The 15714-nt window shown below is 50.4% G+C and overlaps 1 protein-coding gene across 1 annotated transcript; it reads left to right on the top strand.

Moving 5' to 3' along the window:
- Window positions 1-14633: 14633 nt before the first annotated feature.
- Window positions 14634-15439, top strand: PG985_012126 (uncharacterized protein; the record flags this gene model as incomplete). The annotated part of the gene is made up of 2 exons (XM_066831893.1): window positions 14634-15196; window positions 15250-15439. The coding sequence occupies 2 exons, from the start codon at window positions 14634-14636 to the stop codon at window positions 15437-15439; spliced, it is 753 nt and encodes a 250-aa protein (XP_066679943.1).
- Between the last annotated feature and the right edge of the window lie 275 nt (window positions 15440-15714).

Here is a 15714-nt window from a genome sequence, read left to right as displayed (position 1 = left end):
CCCCCCCCCCCTGTGAACTGCTATTCTTCTCAGCTCGAAAACATCTCGGTGAGGGAGCCCTTAATGGGGACATTTTGCAGGGAGACGCCCTTTTAGGGGGTCGCCCGTAATCTAAAATTATCCTTCATTCATACCTGGTAGGGCTTCTGCCTTCTACTCTACTCTCGTAACTAAATCTTGCCATTCCTGAGACCGACTTGCCAGCCTCAACCAAGAAAATGCACGGGAGTTCACACAAATCTCAGCTCAGTATCGCATATGACTCCTCAGTGAGTAAGCTATCGCCCCTGTGTGAGACCTCCATCGTTGCCTGTGGAAGTTTTGTTGGACAAATGACCCCTCCCGCAATTTGCTAAGTGTTGGTAGCCTGCTTCAATTGACACCTGGTGATTCATAGAGACCATCTAGGCAAAATTTTCAATGTTGAAACGGCAAGGTGAAATTCTGGTTCGCCTTTGTTGAGACCTGACATGTTTGAGGTTGGAAAGTCAAAGAGAGAGAATCCGGGATATTATTGAGGGGGGATGGATTGCAGGAAGACAAAATGAGGATTGAGGCTCTGCGGCTACGAGCGCGCACCACAATCTTCGGTGAGCATGGGTACTTAGGCAACCATGAGGCAGAAGTACCGATGTAATAGAATATTGATGGTTGCACTGTCCTTCGGTCGCGTCCTAAGGCTCCAGCCCTGCTTCGTGAAAAACAAAACCCCAAAGAAATCGTCTGCGAAGTTCAGAGATGTCGTTAGTCTTGTAAAAATCGCATTGAATAGCTTGAAACCCTTCCTGGAAGAGTATAAGTTATATGCGTCTTTCCATTGAAAAAGCTGGTATGTTCAAATGACTGTTCTTATGCCAAGTACACAAAAACGAGCACCCCACATTCACCCGGACTCACTCGCTCATGTTACCTCATCTCGAAGAAACAACATACATACATTTGCTCATGGCCTTCTTCAATTGGTTATTTGCTGCTAATCGTCTATCTAGCGCTATTTTCTGCAGTCCGGAGCTGATTGCCACCTGTGACCTGCGTACTTGCATCTCCTCGGCTTCCGAATGAATTGGGCGACGTGCTCTTCTCCGTTGCTCTTCTTCTCTCAAACATTTTGTGCTCTGAAGCAGTGCCCTTATTTATGTCAAACACCCAAATACTTCACCGAATTCATCTTCAATATCGATATCAAAATGACCGATCAAGGAGGTGAATTCGTTCAAAACTCCATTACCAGTTTTTTGCGAAAGAAGGCCAAACTTTCTTGTCCTATCGAGGGATGTAACACCGACATCGTTGATACGGACAACCAAGTCAAACAACACATAACACAACAACACCCCAAGCTATTAGAACAAAAAGAGATCTCTGAGGTTATACGCGAATGGCGAAGAGACGCGACCCCACTGCTCCCCAAAACGTGCGTCCCCCCTGCCAACTGCTTTCGAACCAATCACTGATAACCTATTTGTACTGTAGCCAGCGACTACCTCCTCAAGATCCAGGGGGGCAGGACACCCAACCCCTTAAACCAGCCGTGGCCAAGGAGCCACCCACACAGCCTTCCACTTTAAAGGAGAAAGGTGCACCTGCCAAGTCAGGGGCCAGAGACTCTAGCCCCGCTCCTCGCTCAAGAGCAGTGAAACCTAAGCATGATGCGGACTTCAACAGAACGACACCAGTCGGGAAGCTTTGGAATCCCAATGGCCCAGGCCCCAGCTCACCGCGTTCCCATGGAAAGAAAAGAGCCGAGCCACAAAATCCAGTTCGTTCAAGGACTGCAACTAATCAAGACGACCTGGACGTGTCTGATGAGAATGAGTCTTACGTCCCACAACTCAAAACCCGTCCCATCGACCACCTTCAGTTGGTGGCTGAGGTGAAAGGTATATACGCAGGTCTGGTCATGGTTGAGTCCAAGTGTATAGAAGTCGACAATGCGCAGAAAACGCAGACTGATGCCAAGTTGAACAACGAACAGTGGCAGGCTCTGATAGCGTTACATCGCACCCTACTACATGAGCACCATGACTTCTTTCTGGCATCTCAGCATCCGACAGCGAGCTCTTCGTTACGAAGACTAGGAGCCAAATACTATATGCCCGGCAGAATGTGGAAGCATGGGATACATGCCTTTCTCGAGTTATTAAGGCATCGTTTGCCGGCCTCCTTAGAGCATATGTTGACTTTCATTTACCTCGCCTACTCTATGATGGCACTACTTTACGAAACCGTGCCTGCTTTCGAGGCGACATGGATGGAATGCCTGGGTGATCTTGGTCGGTACAGGATGGCGATTGAGGATGACGATTTAAGGGACAGGGAGGTCTGGACTTCCGTGTCTCGACGCTGGTACTCAAAGGCCTCGGATGTTGTCTCAGGCACTGGGCGCTTGTATCACCATCTCGCCATTCTAGCACGCCCGAACGCGCTCCAGCAGTTGTTCTATTATTCGAAGGCTCTATCTGCCTCGGATCCCTTTGAGTCGGCCTGGGAATCCATCATGACTCTGTTTGATCCATTGCTGGGTTCCGATAGCCAACGCTCGCGTCTACTGCCAATTGACTTTGCCTTTGTTAAGGCTCATGGTATCATGTTCAGCGGCAAACTTGGTGGCGAGTACCAAACAGCAGTAACGGACTTCCTCAGTAACCTCGATAACCATATTAGTAGAACAACCCGGAGATGGATGGAAAGCGGGTAGGTTGTTTGAAAACTTGATCACAGTTCAATGGCTGACATTTAACAGTTACTACATTGGGATTTCCAACTGCTGTGCCTTGTTGTCCTGGGGCAAAGAGGATAGTTTCATCTATCAAACCATCCGGCCCAAGAAGCCGAAGGAGAGCGAAGTGGCCTACAAGACCAGGACGATTCCCGACCCGAATGACGAAAAGACCGCGAAATCACTGGAGCAAGCACGCTATCTTGCTGAGGGAACATACACCAAGGTGTTTTCGAGATTTGCCGACCCCAACATTTTGCCTTATCTTCATACCATCCTCGTATTCCATCGCTACTTGATCTCCTACCCCTCAGCTATGAGTATCCTTGAAGCAACGTTCCCGTGGAAACTGGTTTCGATGCTTCTCAACTCAATTCTCCTCTCGTACCGGGAGTATGAGAAGATTCAGAGGAGCGATGAGTTTCCACGACCAGAAAAACAATCACCCAGACCACTTCCGGAAGATTTCGCTCTCAGGGGCCTCCTGTGGGTCGACAAGTACTTCCCGTCAGATTGGTTCTCGAACGACAAGATTGATGACGATGAGAAGTATTTCGAGGTCGCCTCTATGACGGATGAGCGAAAAGAACGAGTTCTCTGGCTGGGTATTTCCATTGCACGACATGGCCAGTGGCTGCTCTACGATGAGAAACTTCACCGATTCTCTGTCCCTTCTCGATTCGAACAGGACATCAATATCATGGGTGTTGACATCGAAATGGCCAACGTCTCCGAGGTTGACACCTTGTCCCGAGCATCCACAATTGCTCTGTCTTCAACCGGCGATAAGGCCATGGGGGAGGCCGAGAAAGACGATGAGGATATGCCGGATATCGACGATTTCAGCCGGTCTATGACAAGGCAGCCTATCATCCGACAATGACCTGGCCATTACATTACGTTCGCACTTATTTGTGTATGTGCGTATGTGTGGTATGGCCACCATACGTTTGTGTTGTGCACTGGAACTCCCCCGAGTTGTTCTAGGTTTTACATTACACCAATGAACTCACTGATTTCAATGGAGCATCTTCCGTCACGTACATCGAGCCTGATCTGAGCTTAATACCAAAGGGCGCATGGGCAGTGGGCACACGCCCAGTTTGTAGATATTGCTTGTGCAGTTCACGCGCAAAAACATGCAGCGCCAAAGCGGGGCAAGTTTAAGGCAACCAGAGCTAACAGTAGGTTTCAGCCTATTAGTGTAGGGCAACCATGGGAGGCATTCTAGGCGCCCATTCGCGGCGGAAGCTGCATGCATGCCGGCTACGCTGGGAAACATTAGCCTCGCCAGTGTTGAGACACATTCGGTGATCCACGAAGTGGTGTAGACTCTTGCCAAGTCCAACATGGAGGGTGGTTGGCGAAAGGCAGAGAAGTTAAGAGAGTTGAGATATTGAGAATGTACTACTTAATCTTGTTTTAAACAATGTATAAACATGACGATTGGATTGGGAGGCCATTTTGTGTGTGCATATAAGATTCCTATAAACTACTACCAGGAGAATGGTTAATGGGCAACACTGCATGCCATGTTTGCAAATCTGACATGAGAGACGTTTGATCCATTTCACTGCCAATTGTTTGTTAGTGTATTACACCCAAACTTACGACGATGGATCGGGGGTTGGGGGTTGTGGATTGGGACTTAATGCATGCAATGTGTCCGTATGCAGTTGAGCGGATTTGTTTGCAGAGCAATGATCATGTGAGGAACAACATCTAGTCTAGTATTGGGTTTGATGGTGGCCTGGTGGTGGCCTCTCCTTTCAATAGACCAGCCCAACGACCGGCAATCGCAGAAACTACTGTAGCTACATTTCTCCTTGGTCGGAGTTTTTCGGTCATTGGTAAAATAGAGGACCATTTATGTTGTCTGAAAGTACGTAATCCACGGTTCTGTACGGTACCTCGGGGATATTTACCCAATGTAGGATGTCCATTACTCAGACTACCTCGCGGATTAGGGCTTGGTATGATAAGGACACTTTTGCTGACACGTTTGAGTCTTACTCCTATCCGTGAGATTGTTGTAAATCCATGTAGCATGTAGGTTGTATCTTCTGTCCTGCTTTGTGGTGATCAAACTGAAGCTCAATGTTGGAACCGTAATGGGTCGCCTTTCAATGGTGTGAACCTGTGATTGCTTGCGCAGAACGCGAGAGAGGGGCAGCCAATTATTACGGCTGATCTTAAAGGCACTTAAGCAGCAGGTTTTAGGCAGCCATGAGCTGCGCTGCACACCCCAACACACGGACGGGGAAATATGGTGTACATCCCCAATGTCTCATGTGTAATCGGAAGACCCTTCAAAGGAAATCCTGCCTCTCGTAGATGCCTCGATTCTTTGATGGTTTCGGTGAGGCCTGGCATAAAGGCTGTTTCATTGTTATCCCCAAAGGCTATTTCGGGGTTCTCCATTATCGGGCGTCGGCTGATCTTGCGATACGCATCGTTCCCTTGTGGCACAGCCTCCATTACCATTCGCGTCCTCTTGCGCAGAGATAGTGGCTTGCCCAGAATTGCGAAGAAGGCAGTCGACGCGGCCTTCAACCCATGTTCATCCTTCTGTCCCTGACGCCAAAAGTTTGAGGTATTCTCGTTCACGAAGCTTAACCAAGGCAGCCATCGCCTTGCTGCCATCTCTCGATACATTGGACCTGAATTCAACGAAGTAGACCCGATACGTAAGCCTCCTCGGAATTCCGACGCCCTCAATCTTGCCCCCCATAGACGTCGATGGCATAGACAGCACACGCGAATAATATCCACGCTGTCTGCCTGAGACGCCAATGTCTGCATAATGCAAGAGGCTCAGCAAGGTTGAGCAGTCACTCGATCGTCGCCCTGGGGACCACGCCCCAGTGACCAAATTGTTCGAGGCAGCCAAGCTCTCTCGACCTCCAACTTTGCCAACATTTCCGTCATCGTCTTCTTTATCGTCGGCCTTGTCCAGTGCCTGAAGAGCTCACATCAATACCGGACGAGGCTAGAGACTGAGTGCCCCTTGTGGAAAGCATGCAGCCCAACACGCGGCCATACGCAGTGGCTGACATATATATGAGGATATATATTGCAACGAATGCACTAGAGGGGAACAATAAAAAGGTCAAAGATAGTATAAGGGGTTTTGCTTACACAAGCAAAGAATAAGGGGTAAAGGGGAAACAACTGTGTTCATCAGAGACCCTCACTGGCCATGGGTCTCTGTGGAGCCAACGAGAGGCTACTGCCCGACCCACGGCCAACATCGATATGATGTGGCAAGACACTTCAAGAGGAATAAGGGGCCGCCATGTTTGGTAAAGAGTGGAAGACATGTCAGACTTTGTAAGATGCCGCTCTACACTATCACGCCAGAGGCATAGTGGGTGCGGATCTTGCACACTGGTGCAGGTATAGCGGTTTTCCTTTCGAGGTATATACTCGTTATTTGCTCCGCTCCCACAAGTCATGGGCTCAGATAATATGCTGGCTCCCTTTCGATTCAAACAAGTCAAGGCCGTAATAATGACAGCTTTGTATAGACCTTGACTCTCCGTTCAGGGGCTTTTCACTTGAATCGCCCAACCCACAGGATGAGTCCATCAGCGCACTACAACAAGCGTTCTAAAGACGTGCTATATAGACGCTCTCCGGCTTACTATATACGACTAACACAATCCTGTTCCATCCCCCCGGAAGCTATGATGGCTCCACTCGGGGGAGGGAAAAGGAATAAGCCCGCAGAGCCGCATTTTCAGGCGGTATGCGTGATCGGCGGCGGTTGGCTTCGCTGGACGTTTTTGCCCAAATCCCCTAAAAACTACTGGCCACAGGCACTGCTTTAGAGCCGGAGACCCACTCAGCTGCCCCTAATGCGGTTGCTTTAGGTGCATGTTAGTGGCCGCTTTTCGCGGCCCGCTAGCGCTTCCTCGGCGGTTATTGGGTCGAAATGGTTGATTCCAACTGGGCCACCCCTTGCCATCTTCATTACCAGACTCCCTGGAATGCCTGCCGCTCACGAACTGTTGGACATAGCAGGACTATCTATCATCGTGCAGCTGCAGGTAATTCGGCCCAGAAGCCATTATTGGCCCCCGCACGTAACGAGCCGTTCGGGGAAACTTGGGTTCGCCAGTCGGCAGGCTCAACGGCCTCCACGTCAGAGGCTCCTCACTCGCCATCATGCGTCTCATCGCAGCATGCCTCCCACTTCATTTACTTGGCCCCAAAATACTACAAGCGAGAAAGTACCAATTGCTCGGGGTCTAGGAGGAGGCCGGTGAGGACATCACTTTACAGGGCGGCTGACGGGCTGTTGCCCTTGCCGTCATCGATATGTAACGAACTCGCCCGTTGGCAGATAGTCTCATGCACGGCGACGGAAACGGCACATCACAATCAAATCCCCATCTCGACCCCCCAACCACCAACCCACTTCACTTGGAAGGGGTGGAGGCCCTTTGCTGACGCCGGCGTCGAAAGATAGGCACATCTTGCGATCGCCATTAGCCGGTTGTTGTTGATCGACCAATGTTGTCACTGGTATTGAGACATACCTTTTCGGTGAAGAACAATCCGGCCAATCGAGAGATTACGGCTTTCCAGGTCGCCATTCCAAGTCATCTCGGCTGCGACTGTCGGCTGCTGATGGCGTTTTTAAGACACTCGGCTCAAAGCCACCGGGAACTGTTGTTATATCCCTTGAGGCAACTGAAAAGGCAATTTAAGGCGCTACTCGGCAGAAAAAGTCTCACATACGCTCTAGTCACCTGCCTTTTTCATGTATGCATCGAAAAGTGCATTTTGATCACGAAGACAATTCCACGACGAGAATCGACCTCCGTTGTGGTAAAACAATATGAGGCCCCGAGTGCCATCGCACGAGGCAGTCACCGTACTGCCTTACATCGCGCACTGTCAAAGGTACTCTGGATGACAAGTACCTCCTAAAAGGGGTCCCGGAGAACTGGAAATGGCATGGACCGGGGTGCGTCGCGCTGAGCAAGGCAAGCAAGGGAGAGGTTGCGGCGGCAGCAGCAGCTAGCCTTAGGGGTCCACCTCAGCGTCCATCATGTGCTGGCAGGGATGACACAAGGCAATCAAGCATCTAGATAGCCTGACCTCACCGAGTTTAGGGCTGCGTCCGGGCTGCCGAGTTCTACTTGTCGGCCGTCGGATGGCTAGGATATGATTCAAGGGATAGATACGTGTAGCTCTCGGAAGACCACGGCCTCCCCTGACAGGTCCTGCACCTGAACACGGAGAATTTGTGTCCTGGTGAGTCGATACAATACCGACAAGATTCAAACACCAAGGTGTCAAGTCTCAGATCGGTGATACCCATATGCGGTAACCACGCGCGTAATACAGGTGTGTATCCCTAAGAATGGAACTCTATCTGTGTTCATCTTGAGAAGGGACACGGCTGGGAATGCGGCAGGGTGCCCACCGAGCAGCTATTGTCAGGGATTCTTCAGGCCTGCAGACAAGTACCAACTACTTGAGTAAACACTTCGAGTATTTCCGAGGAGAGATTACTGAACATTCCAGCCTCAGGGAAGCATATGTACCGGAAGCAATAAGTGGCATGTATTATGTTGTACAGAACACCGCTTGCACGCCTGACCGCCTCTTTGCAGGCGGCTCAACAACGCGTGCCGGAAGAACGAAGACTCGTGAATTGCCAAGTCAGACAGGCTGTATCTAGATATATGCATAATAGGCGGGTGATAAGGCAGGAAAAGATAAACATTCTGGAAGCCTGAAGTGATTCCGCTCCTGTGTCTCTAGGACCACCACGGCTGGCATCGAGCTGCCCCCCCTTTCGCACAGCCGCTCGCGCGTTTGCGAATGTCGGAAGCATAGAGACGCATCAAGCCTCTAGTCATCCGATCCGCCCGACAACATTGATGTTATCTTGTCTGCTTCTTCTTGCGAGGCTCCCCCTGAAATTATGCCGAATGCGCCGCGCCCATCGCCTCTGCCACCGACAACCAGTATCACCTTTCATCGATCCCAGTGTAACCGAGCGGCGTCACTCCGCATCAACGATGCATGCCGAGCCTTCCTCGACCAATACAGTCCGGAGAGTACCGCGGAGAGAACGGGGACTCGAAGGTCTTGACCGAGATCCTGTGGAGCGAATGAGCACCGAAAACCGACTACAGCACAGCCTTCAAAGAAGAATAATCGGCCTTCGCCCTCGCTTCCGAAGTACCGTGGCCTTTGAGGCGCGCGGCAAGTGGTGGGTCAGTCTCCGGCGCCACACTGTTCTTGAAAGACGAAGGGTGGGCTCGGTCTCGCTAGCGTCTGTAGATGCCCCCTTACAGTGATAATCTCTATGCGCGAAGATTGGAGGGATAGAGCCATTGCATTCCTGTTTAGTAACTAAGTATTCCTAAGAGCCGGAAACTGTTTGGAGTTACTCGAGTTAACGAGAGATACATGGTATTGGTGTTTGGGAGTCCATCGTAGGCGGTTTGGGAGGAGAAACTGCTCTCCACCTCGTAGATTTACGAGAGGTCTGCTCTCAGGCGCTGTAGCAGAGCTGCGAATCGAACCGTAAATTGTTGTTCTTGCCATGCCGCCCTCCTCAGTGGGCAGATCTCGGACAGTATGTCATGGCTTTTGTCATGATCCTACCGCCATGCCTGATCCCCTATATATGACTAATACGCTCGCGCTGTTGGTACATCTAGACGGAAAAGGTTGTGGTCCTGAATTTGGTCTATATGAGGATCTAACGCTACTTTTGGTACTGAGTGCGGCTAGTCGGTCTTCCAAGGGCTCCAACCTTTCGTCCACATCCCAACTATGTCTACAGCTATGTAGATATCAAAGGTCAGTACGAAATCGATCAATAACTTACAGTATTGATCATTATATAATAATGCTAGATGGACGATACTTAGTCAAGTTTACCAAGGAACTGTTCGTGGAATAGTTGATGACATCTTAACCCATTGAATCGTAGTTACCTCGTCGTGTAACCCCCTTGCCCTCTGCCGCCACCCCTAATTTTACCACGTTCTTGATTACAAACCGTTCGCCTGACGCCATAGAAGTTCATATCAGATCTCAGGAGTTGTTGAGCAGTCAAGATCGACGCAAGAACGATTCGCAGCTCATGCTCATCTCCACTGCATTCGCTTGTCACTCGCCGCATGTAGGCTGGAGCCCCCTAGGCCCGCTGTGGCCTCTACAGAAGACGTCTGGCAGCGGGCTGGATATGTCGCTGATGAAACTTACATGAATTGTGTGCTGATTGGAGGCAAAATGCTGATGCCCGGGGCAAGGTGGTGATTGAACTGCTGAGCCTGATCCTCAGGTGCCATCTATATGCTGCGTGGCTGCATGGTACTTCCAGTAGGACATTTCCACGAATTCTTTGATACGGAAGATCTCGTACGGCGCCCAATGGCCGGATATCATTGCAGATGGAATCATGATAAGTGACGTGGGGTGATGTATCTACCACGATTGGGTAGCGCTAGCCCCCCCTTCTCTCTGCTTCGTCCTATGGCGGGAGCAGCCGGGATCCCGGGATGAGAGGATGCTAGACGAGTATGAGAATATGTGGCCCATTTCCCATCTATTGCTAAGTCTTATGTGTATTGGGGAGCAAGCGAAACTTCTGCCGTCGCCCCTTAGCTTCTCGGGGGCTTTGACAGCAGGGTCGCTGATCGGGCCAGTCCCTGGCGTCGCCACAACCACCCCAACATGGCACGACATGCAGAGATTGAATCTACACACGCTTAGTAACTATCTATGTGACAGTGGCGCCACGAATTCATGGATGGCATGAAATCGATGTTGCCGGCAGGCATTTGTAGTAGAGGGCTTACCATCTGCCGTCTTGCGGTCCCGCCGTGTGCAACGAAGCTTTGAGAGCAAAAGCGTTGATGCTATACTTCAAGGATCCCCAGTAAACGAGAATGAACTGTTGGGGTTCTCTACAGGCCCTGTTTCGCAGCACTCCTAATGTTGCAGTATTGTCGAAAGACGAACTTCATGGTACGGGTTATATATGGTACTGCTATCGGATTGAAGTGTCCCGAGAGACTCGCCTACTGACTCTTCCTTTCGACTCTTAACTTTACAGTGATAACTCTATAGTAGGATAAAGTGTATACATATATATACATATTTATATGGTAACTATCAATATCCGATTGAGCAGGGAGTTCTCTTAGCAACTCACTATGCTTGGCTCTGCTTGGGATGTGTATGACCTTGGGTAAAGGGTGCCCAGGTGGATTCTACTTCTCTAATTACACTTCAACGATGTTAATACACAACGAAAGACGCATGAGAAGAGATGTCATTGATCTGCTGAAGCAAACACGTAAAGTAGCCCGACGGTTCTGTTGGTAGATGGGGGGTTCCATGGTGAAAACCCAAACCCAAAAGTAGAAACACATTGAGTCTGTCAACACAATTGAAGGTCATTCTGCTCAGTGGTTGACTAGGAGATGGTAGAGTGAGCGGTTCGACCTTCAACACTGGAAATCTCTACTTCCCACCTTAGCTATCGTCGTATCTTCACTGCAAACCAAACCTGACCATCCACAACTGAAGATGACGAGGATCCCATTAGTCAGAGCTTTTTGGACACAACGAGTTATCCGTGCAGTGTATTCCCTTTTCCTTTTTTTTTCCGTTTCTTTCTTTGTGTATGGCTAGAAAGATCTGCGCGATCCCGCTGCCCATAACGTCGATCCGGGTTACTGCGACCACTTCTGGCCAACTGCATGAGCTACCAGGGGGCCCTTGAACCTGCGTCAACGTACATACAGCTCAAAGAAGAAATATACTCGTGAAGCTCGCTTACCCCGATTACCCATGCCGAGTACCTCAAACTAGCTACCACGAGATTGCCAGCTGTGGACACCTTTATAATCCGGGCATGTCGAGTATTGTGAACAGCCTGTGGCAAGCAGATCGCTTGTTCAACACCGTGTCTCGTCAGGTGCAGAAGAATGCCATCCGTGATAGGCCACAACGGACACATGGCTAGGCCTAGCTTTCCTCGTTGACATTTATTACGTTACAATGATGTGCAGAGGGGGGGACTCTTTCTGATGAGGGCCATGAATGCCAGCTGCAATACCCCAGCCCATCCCTCCAATAAATCCGTATCGTGAGCAATCTATCAACCCCGCGCGTGGCTTTGCCAAGGCCACAGATATCCTAGGCGAACGCAACCGCGCTCAAGCGATGCGAACGGGCAAACGTGACCTCACACACGAAGAGCGCCAGTGAGCTTTCCAGTGGCAATGAGAATCATACTACGACGTGCGCATGCGACAGCAACATGATAATGACAGATCGCAAAAGGAATTCGACCGGTGAGCGTAAGCCCGATGAAGTGGTTTGCACAAGAGCCTCCCTCAACTCTACCAATAGCGTCATTTGGGCAGTCGTTCAAACAAGGGACTTCCATGTCAAGCCTATTCAAACCAGCCCATTCGGCTTCGTACGAAGATTTCATTCTCGATCGTCTCATGCACCGAGACGCGGGGATTTGAAATTTCATCTTTTCTTTTCTCGATTTAGTGCCATGCAGTATGCAGCTGCGTCGCCAATTCATCTTATGGCCTACCTATATCAAGATCTGCTAAGTTTGCAAGCATGGCTCCTCCTCCTGTCCAATGGCACCAACCCCCTGCGCCTGCCCAGAACCGCATCCAACTAGGTATTCATCAAAGTAGAGTAACCCCATTTGAGCCGCTGCAACCTCATCCCGCGCTCCTTCGTCAAGCACAAGACCCGAACATGGAGACGGCTCCGGAGGTCGTGTAGGCCTTTCCCTGTGGGCTGTAATTAGATGATGCACATGCATGTCTTCTACAAATTCTGGCTAGACTAAGCTGGAGGCGAATGCTCTTGGTCTTGTCCTCGAACACGCGCACAACCACCGAGATAGCTGGATAATTTGTGTATGCGGGAGCTCTCGGGTGTGACAGCATCAACTCCCTCCAGCATCTCAAAGTGGAAAGGGAAGCAAGGGTCGTGACCGTATTTGCCGCCCTCGTGATCATGGAGATGTGTGATCTGCTGAAAACCCACAGGCGCCACAGTTGCAGCATGTTACATCGAGATATCAAACTTCCACGGCAGGCTTGAACAGTGGCGCCATGGTGCATAGGGAATGGCGACAGCGACATAGCAAGGGTGCTTGCTCCTACTGGAATTGAGCCGGAAACCCGTGTTTTTGGAGCGCTCCCGCCGCTTGATGCGCCAAAGTTCCCATCACAGTCCACTTCTCCGACGCCATTGACAGCTCTGGTGTGATCAAATCCTCTTCTCAAAGTCTTAGTAGGCCATGGCCGTCCTGTCTTCTTGGGCTGCAACTTGAGCTACGCATTTGGCATTGTGCCTTTTGTCAGTGGCAGCCAACACCACGTGTGAGCCCCAATCTATCTGAACAATCCCAAGGAGACGGGCTGTACGCGCTACTCGAGTAACATACGTGGTCTGCATACTGAGGGAAAGGGGGAAGTGTCGATGAATGGATCCTGGGAGGTGTTATTACAGACATGAAGATAAGTAAGTCGCGACCAGAGTCATGCAGCGGCATGAGGAAGCAGTTGAGGCAAGCGCCGTGGAGTGGTGGTGCATGCACATAAGGTAATACGTAGGACCCCTTGCTTCCTTAGTGATTAGGGTGCATACGATTTCTGTAGCAGAGACAGCCGATATGCATGACCCAGCGCTCCATGTCTGTTCTCCCTTGCTCCTTCTGACAGGACTTACTGCCTATATGTAGCTCAGAGACATGACGTGGCGGCGGCTCTTTCCTTTTGTATGTTGACCTGTGTCTCCGCCTTCGTTTCCTTCTCCCCTTCCTTCTGTTTTGGCCAACTGAATGAGATGCTTCAATGTTGATCTTGCTTCTGATCGATGACATACCGTCATCCCGTTTGAATGCGTCTATCTGCTCCTGAGTGGACCCAAATTCACGCGCACCAGTGTCGCTTCCACTTTCCTGAACGGCGAGTGTCTGCCTTGTCGGCTGGGGGTCTACCTGTCTTCTTGTAAAGCTACCCGGAGACTTGACTTGATTGGAGCCATTTACAGCTGTTGTTGCATCACACGTACAGTATCAAATAAGATCTTTACCCAGTCCTGGTTGTTTCGAAACATGGTGCAGCTTATAGGCCAGGCTACTATGCATCAGCTATCTATCGTCCACTCCATGGGCAAGCAACTCAGCGACACCATACCCCCGCCCGCATCGAGGATATATCATAAGACCAGGGCAATATCTTGAAACAATGGTTGCTGCTTTCGTTTTCGTGCCAGTCGGATTGATCGCTGTCCCGACATGACTGGACCTTTTTGCGTCGTCGTCCTGGCCAAACATGAACTTCATAACACGACTCCGGTTTTCAGCCAACAAGGACCTGGCAACGAATACCATCTCAGAGGTTGGCCATGGATCACCCTGCTCAAAGGAAACAGGCACCCATGCATCCAAAAGCCACTACCCGGAGCCATCACCAGTCATGTTGGCAGGACCATCATTGTTGGGCACGAATATATATCCCACCCCTAATTTTCACTCCAGCGGTGTGACGGACCCGGCCGCCTTTTTTTTTGACAATACTCTGTCACTCTGTCAATACGCTCCAAAACCTCTGTATGTGGTCCGCGTGCGATACTACAAGCCCCTTTGCTAAGGAATCAGGCAACAACAATCTTTGAGGCGGGCCAGTCTGGTTGGCTCCGGTGGTCTCATCTCCTTTTTTGTTCCACTGTTTTTGGTGCGACATCGAGCCGTAAAAATAGCAGCCCCTGATTTTCACAACTCTGCCGCCCAATACCTGACTCGGTCCGACGAGTATCGCAGCGATATAAGGCAGCAGCACCCATCTCGAAGGTGTCATGCCCCGTTGACCTATTTGTGCACACTCGAGCTCCAGAGAGCATGACGACGTTCCGATCCACGATACCAAAACGCACCCGGGACGAAGACCAACACTCCAACACCACCATTCTATCCCGAGACATGAACACTGTTGTGGAGATGGACAACACTTGGGACGCCCCTGAGCCAGGAAGCGAAAGCCAGCCTGGGAACACTTTCCCCTATTATGCTGCCAATCATCCTGTTGCCCCAAACGAATTGGGAGGAGACAACCTCAACGTGAATGATAGGGGAAGTGTCGCATACCCTTGCGGCTTAAGTAACGGCGCTGCTTCCAACGCATGGCCTCAGCCTGGCCACAACTTCATGTCCTTTGGCCCGTATTACCACGATCCAACCGTTCATGTAGATGGATATGGCGGATTCATCGGCGGAACGGATAGGGTGACATCTCCTGAGCCCTTTGTAGAAGCAAATGCAGGCTCGGTTCCAACTAGGAAAAGCCGTAGCCACAGGCACACCACAGAGGCAGCTTCACGAGCTAAACATGGCAAGTCGACAAGGGAAAAGAAGTACTCAACTGATTCGAACATGTCGATGGTCGTCGACCAGGGATCCGACCCGTAAGTTAGCCTTCTCGACTGATCTGACAAGACCAATTCCTTACCCGCAGCAGGGAGTTCGACGACAACGACCAAGCTCCAAAACGTAACGACAGGAAGAATAAGGTTGAACTTGCTCAAGGCTTTGGCGACGGTCCATGGTACCCATTCGCTTTGAACGAGGACGGCCGTAACCACCGTGTCAGCCAGATTGTGTCCGATCCAAAACTCCCACCGACCTCAGGAGTAACAAAGCAGCGGTAGTGTACGAGATGACCGACCGCAGTAACCATGCAAACAAAGCAACCAATGCAGGTATTGGTAAATCCATTGTCATGGTAATGTGTCCTCTCTTGCAGCATGACACATGCAATCCCATATATACCCTGGATCACGGTCTTCTTTTTCTGGTGGCTCTGCGATGCGGGCTGGTGGTGTTGAACCACTTCAACAAATCTCGGGTGGTAGAAGAAAAGGATGGGAAAAAGGTTATGAAGGAGGTCTGAAAATAGATCGGCCATTTTGCCACGCTATGGGAT

This window comes from Apiospora marii, assembly GCF_038362585.1.
Source record: "Apiospora marii strain CBS 49790 chromosome Unknown utg000009l_segment0_segment0, whole genome shotgun sequence".
In the NCBI taxonomy this organism is placed as follows: Eukaryota; Fungi; Ascomycota; class Sordariomycetes; order Amphisphaeriales; family Apiosporaceae; genus Apiospora; species Apiospora marii.
The sequence above is the reverse complement of the archived record's forward strand: the minus strand, read 5'-3'. Positions and strand labels throughout refer to the sequence as shown.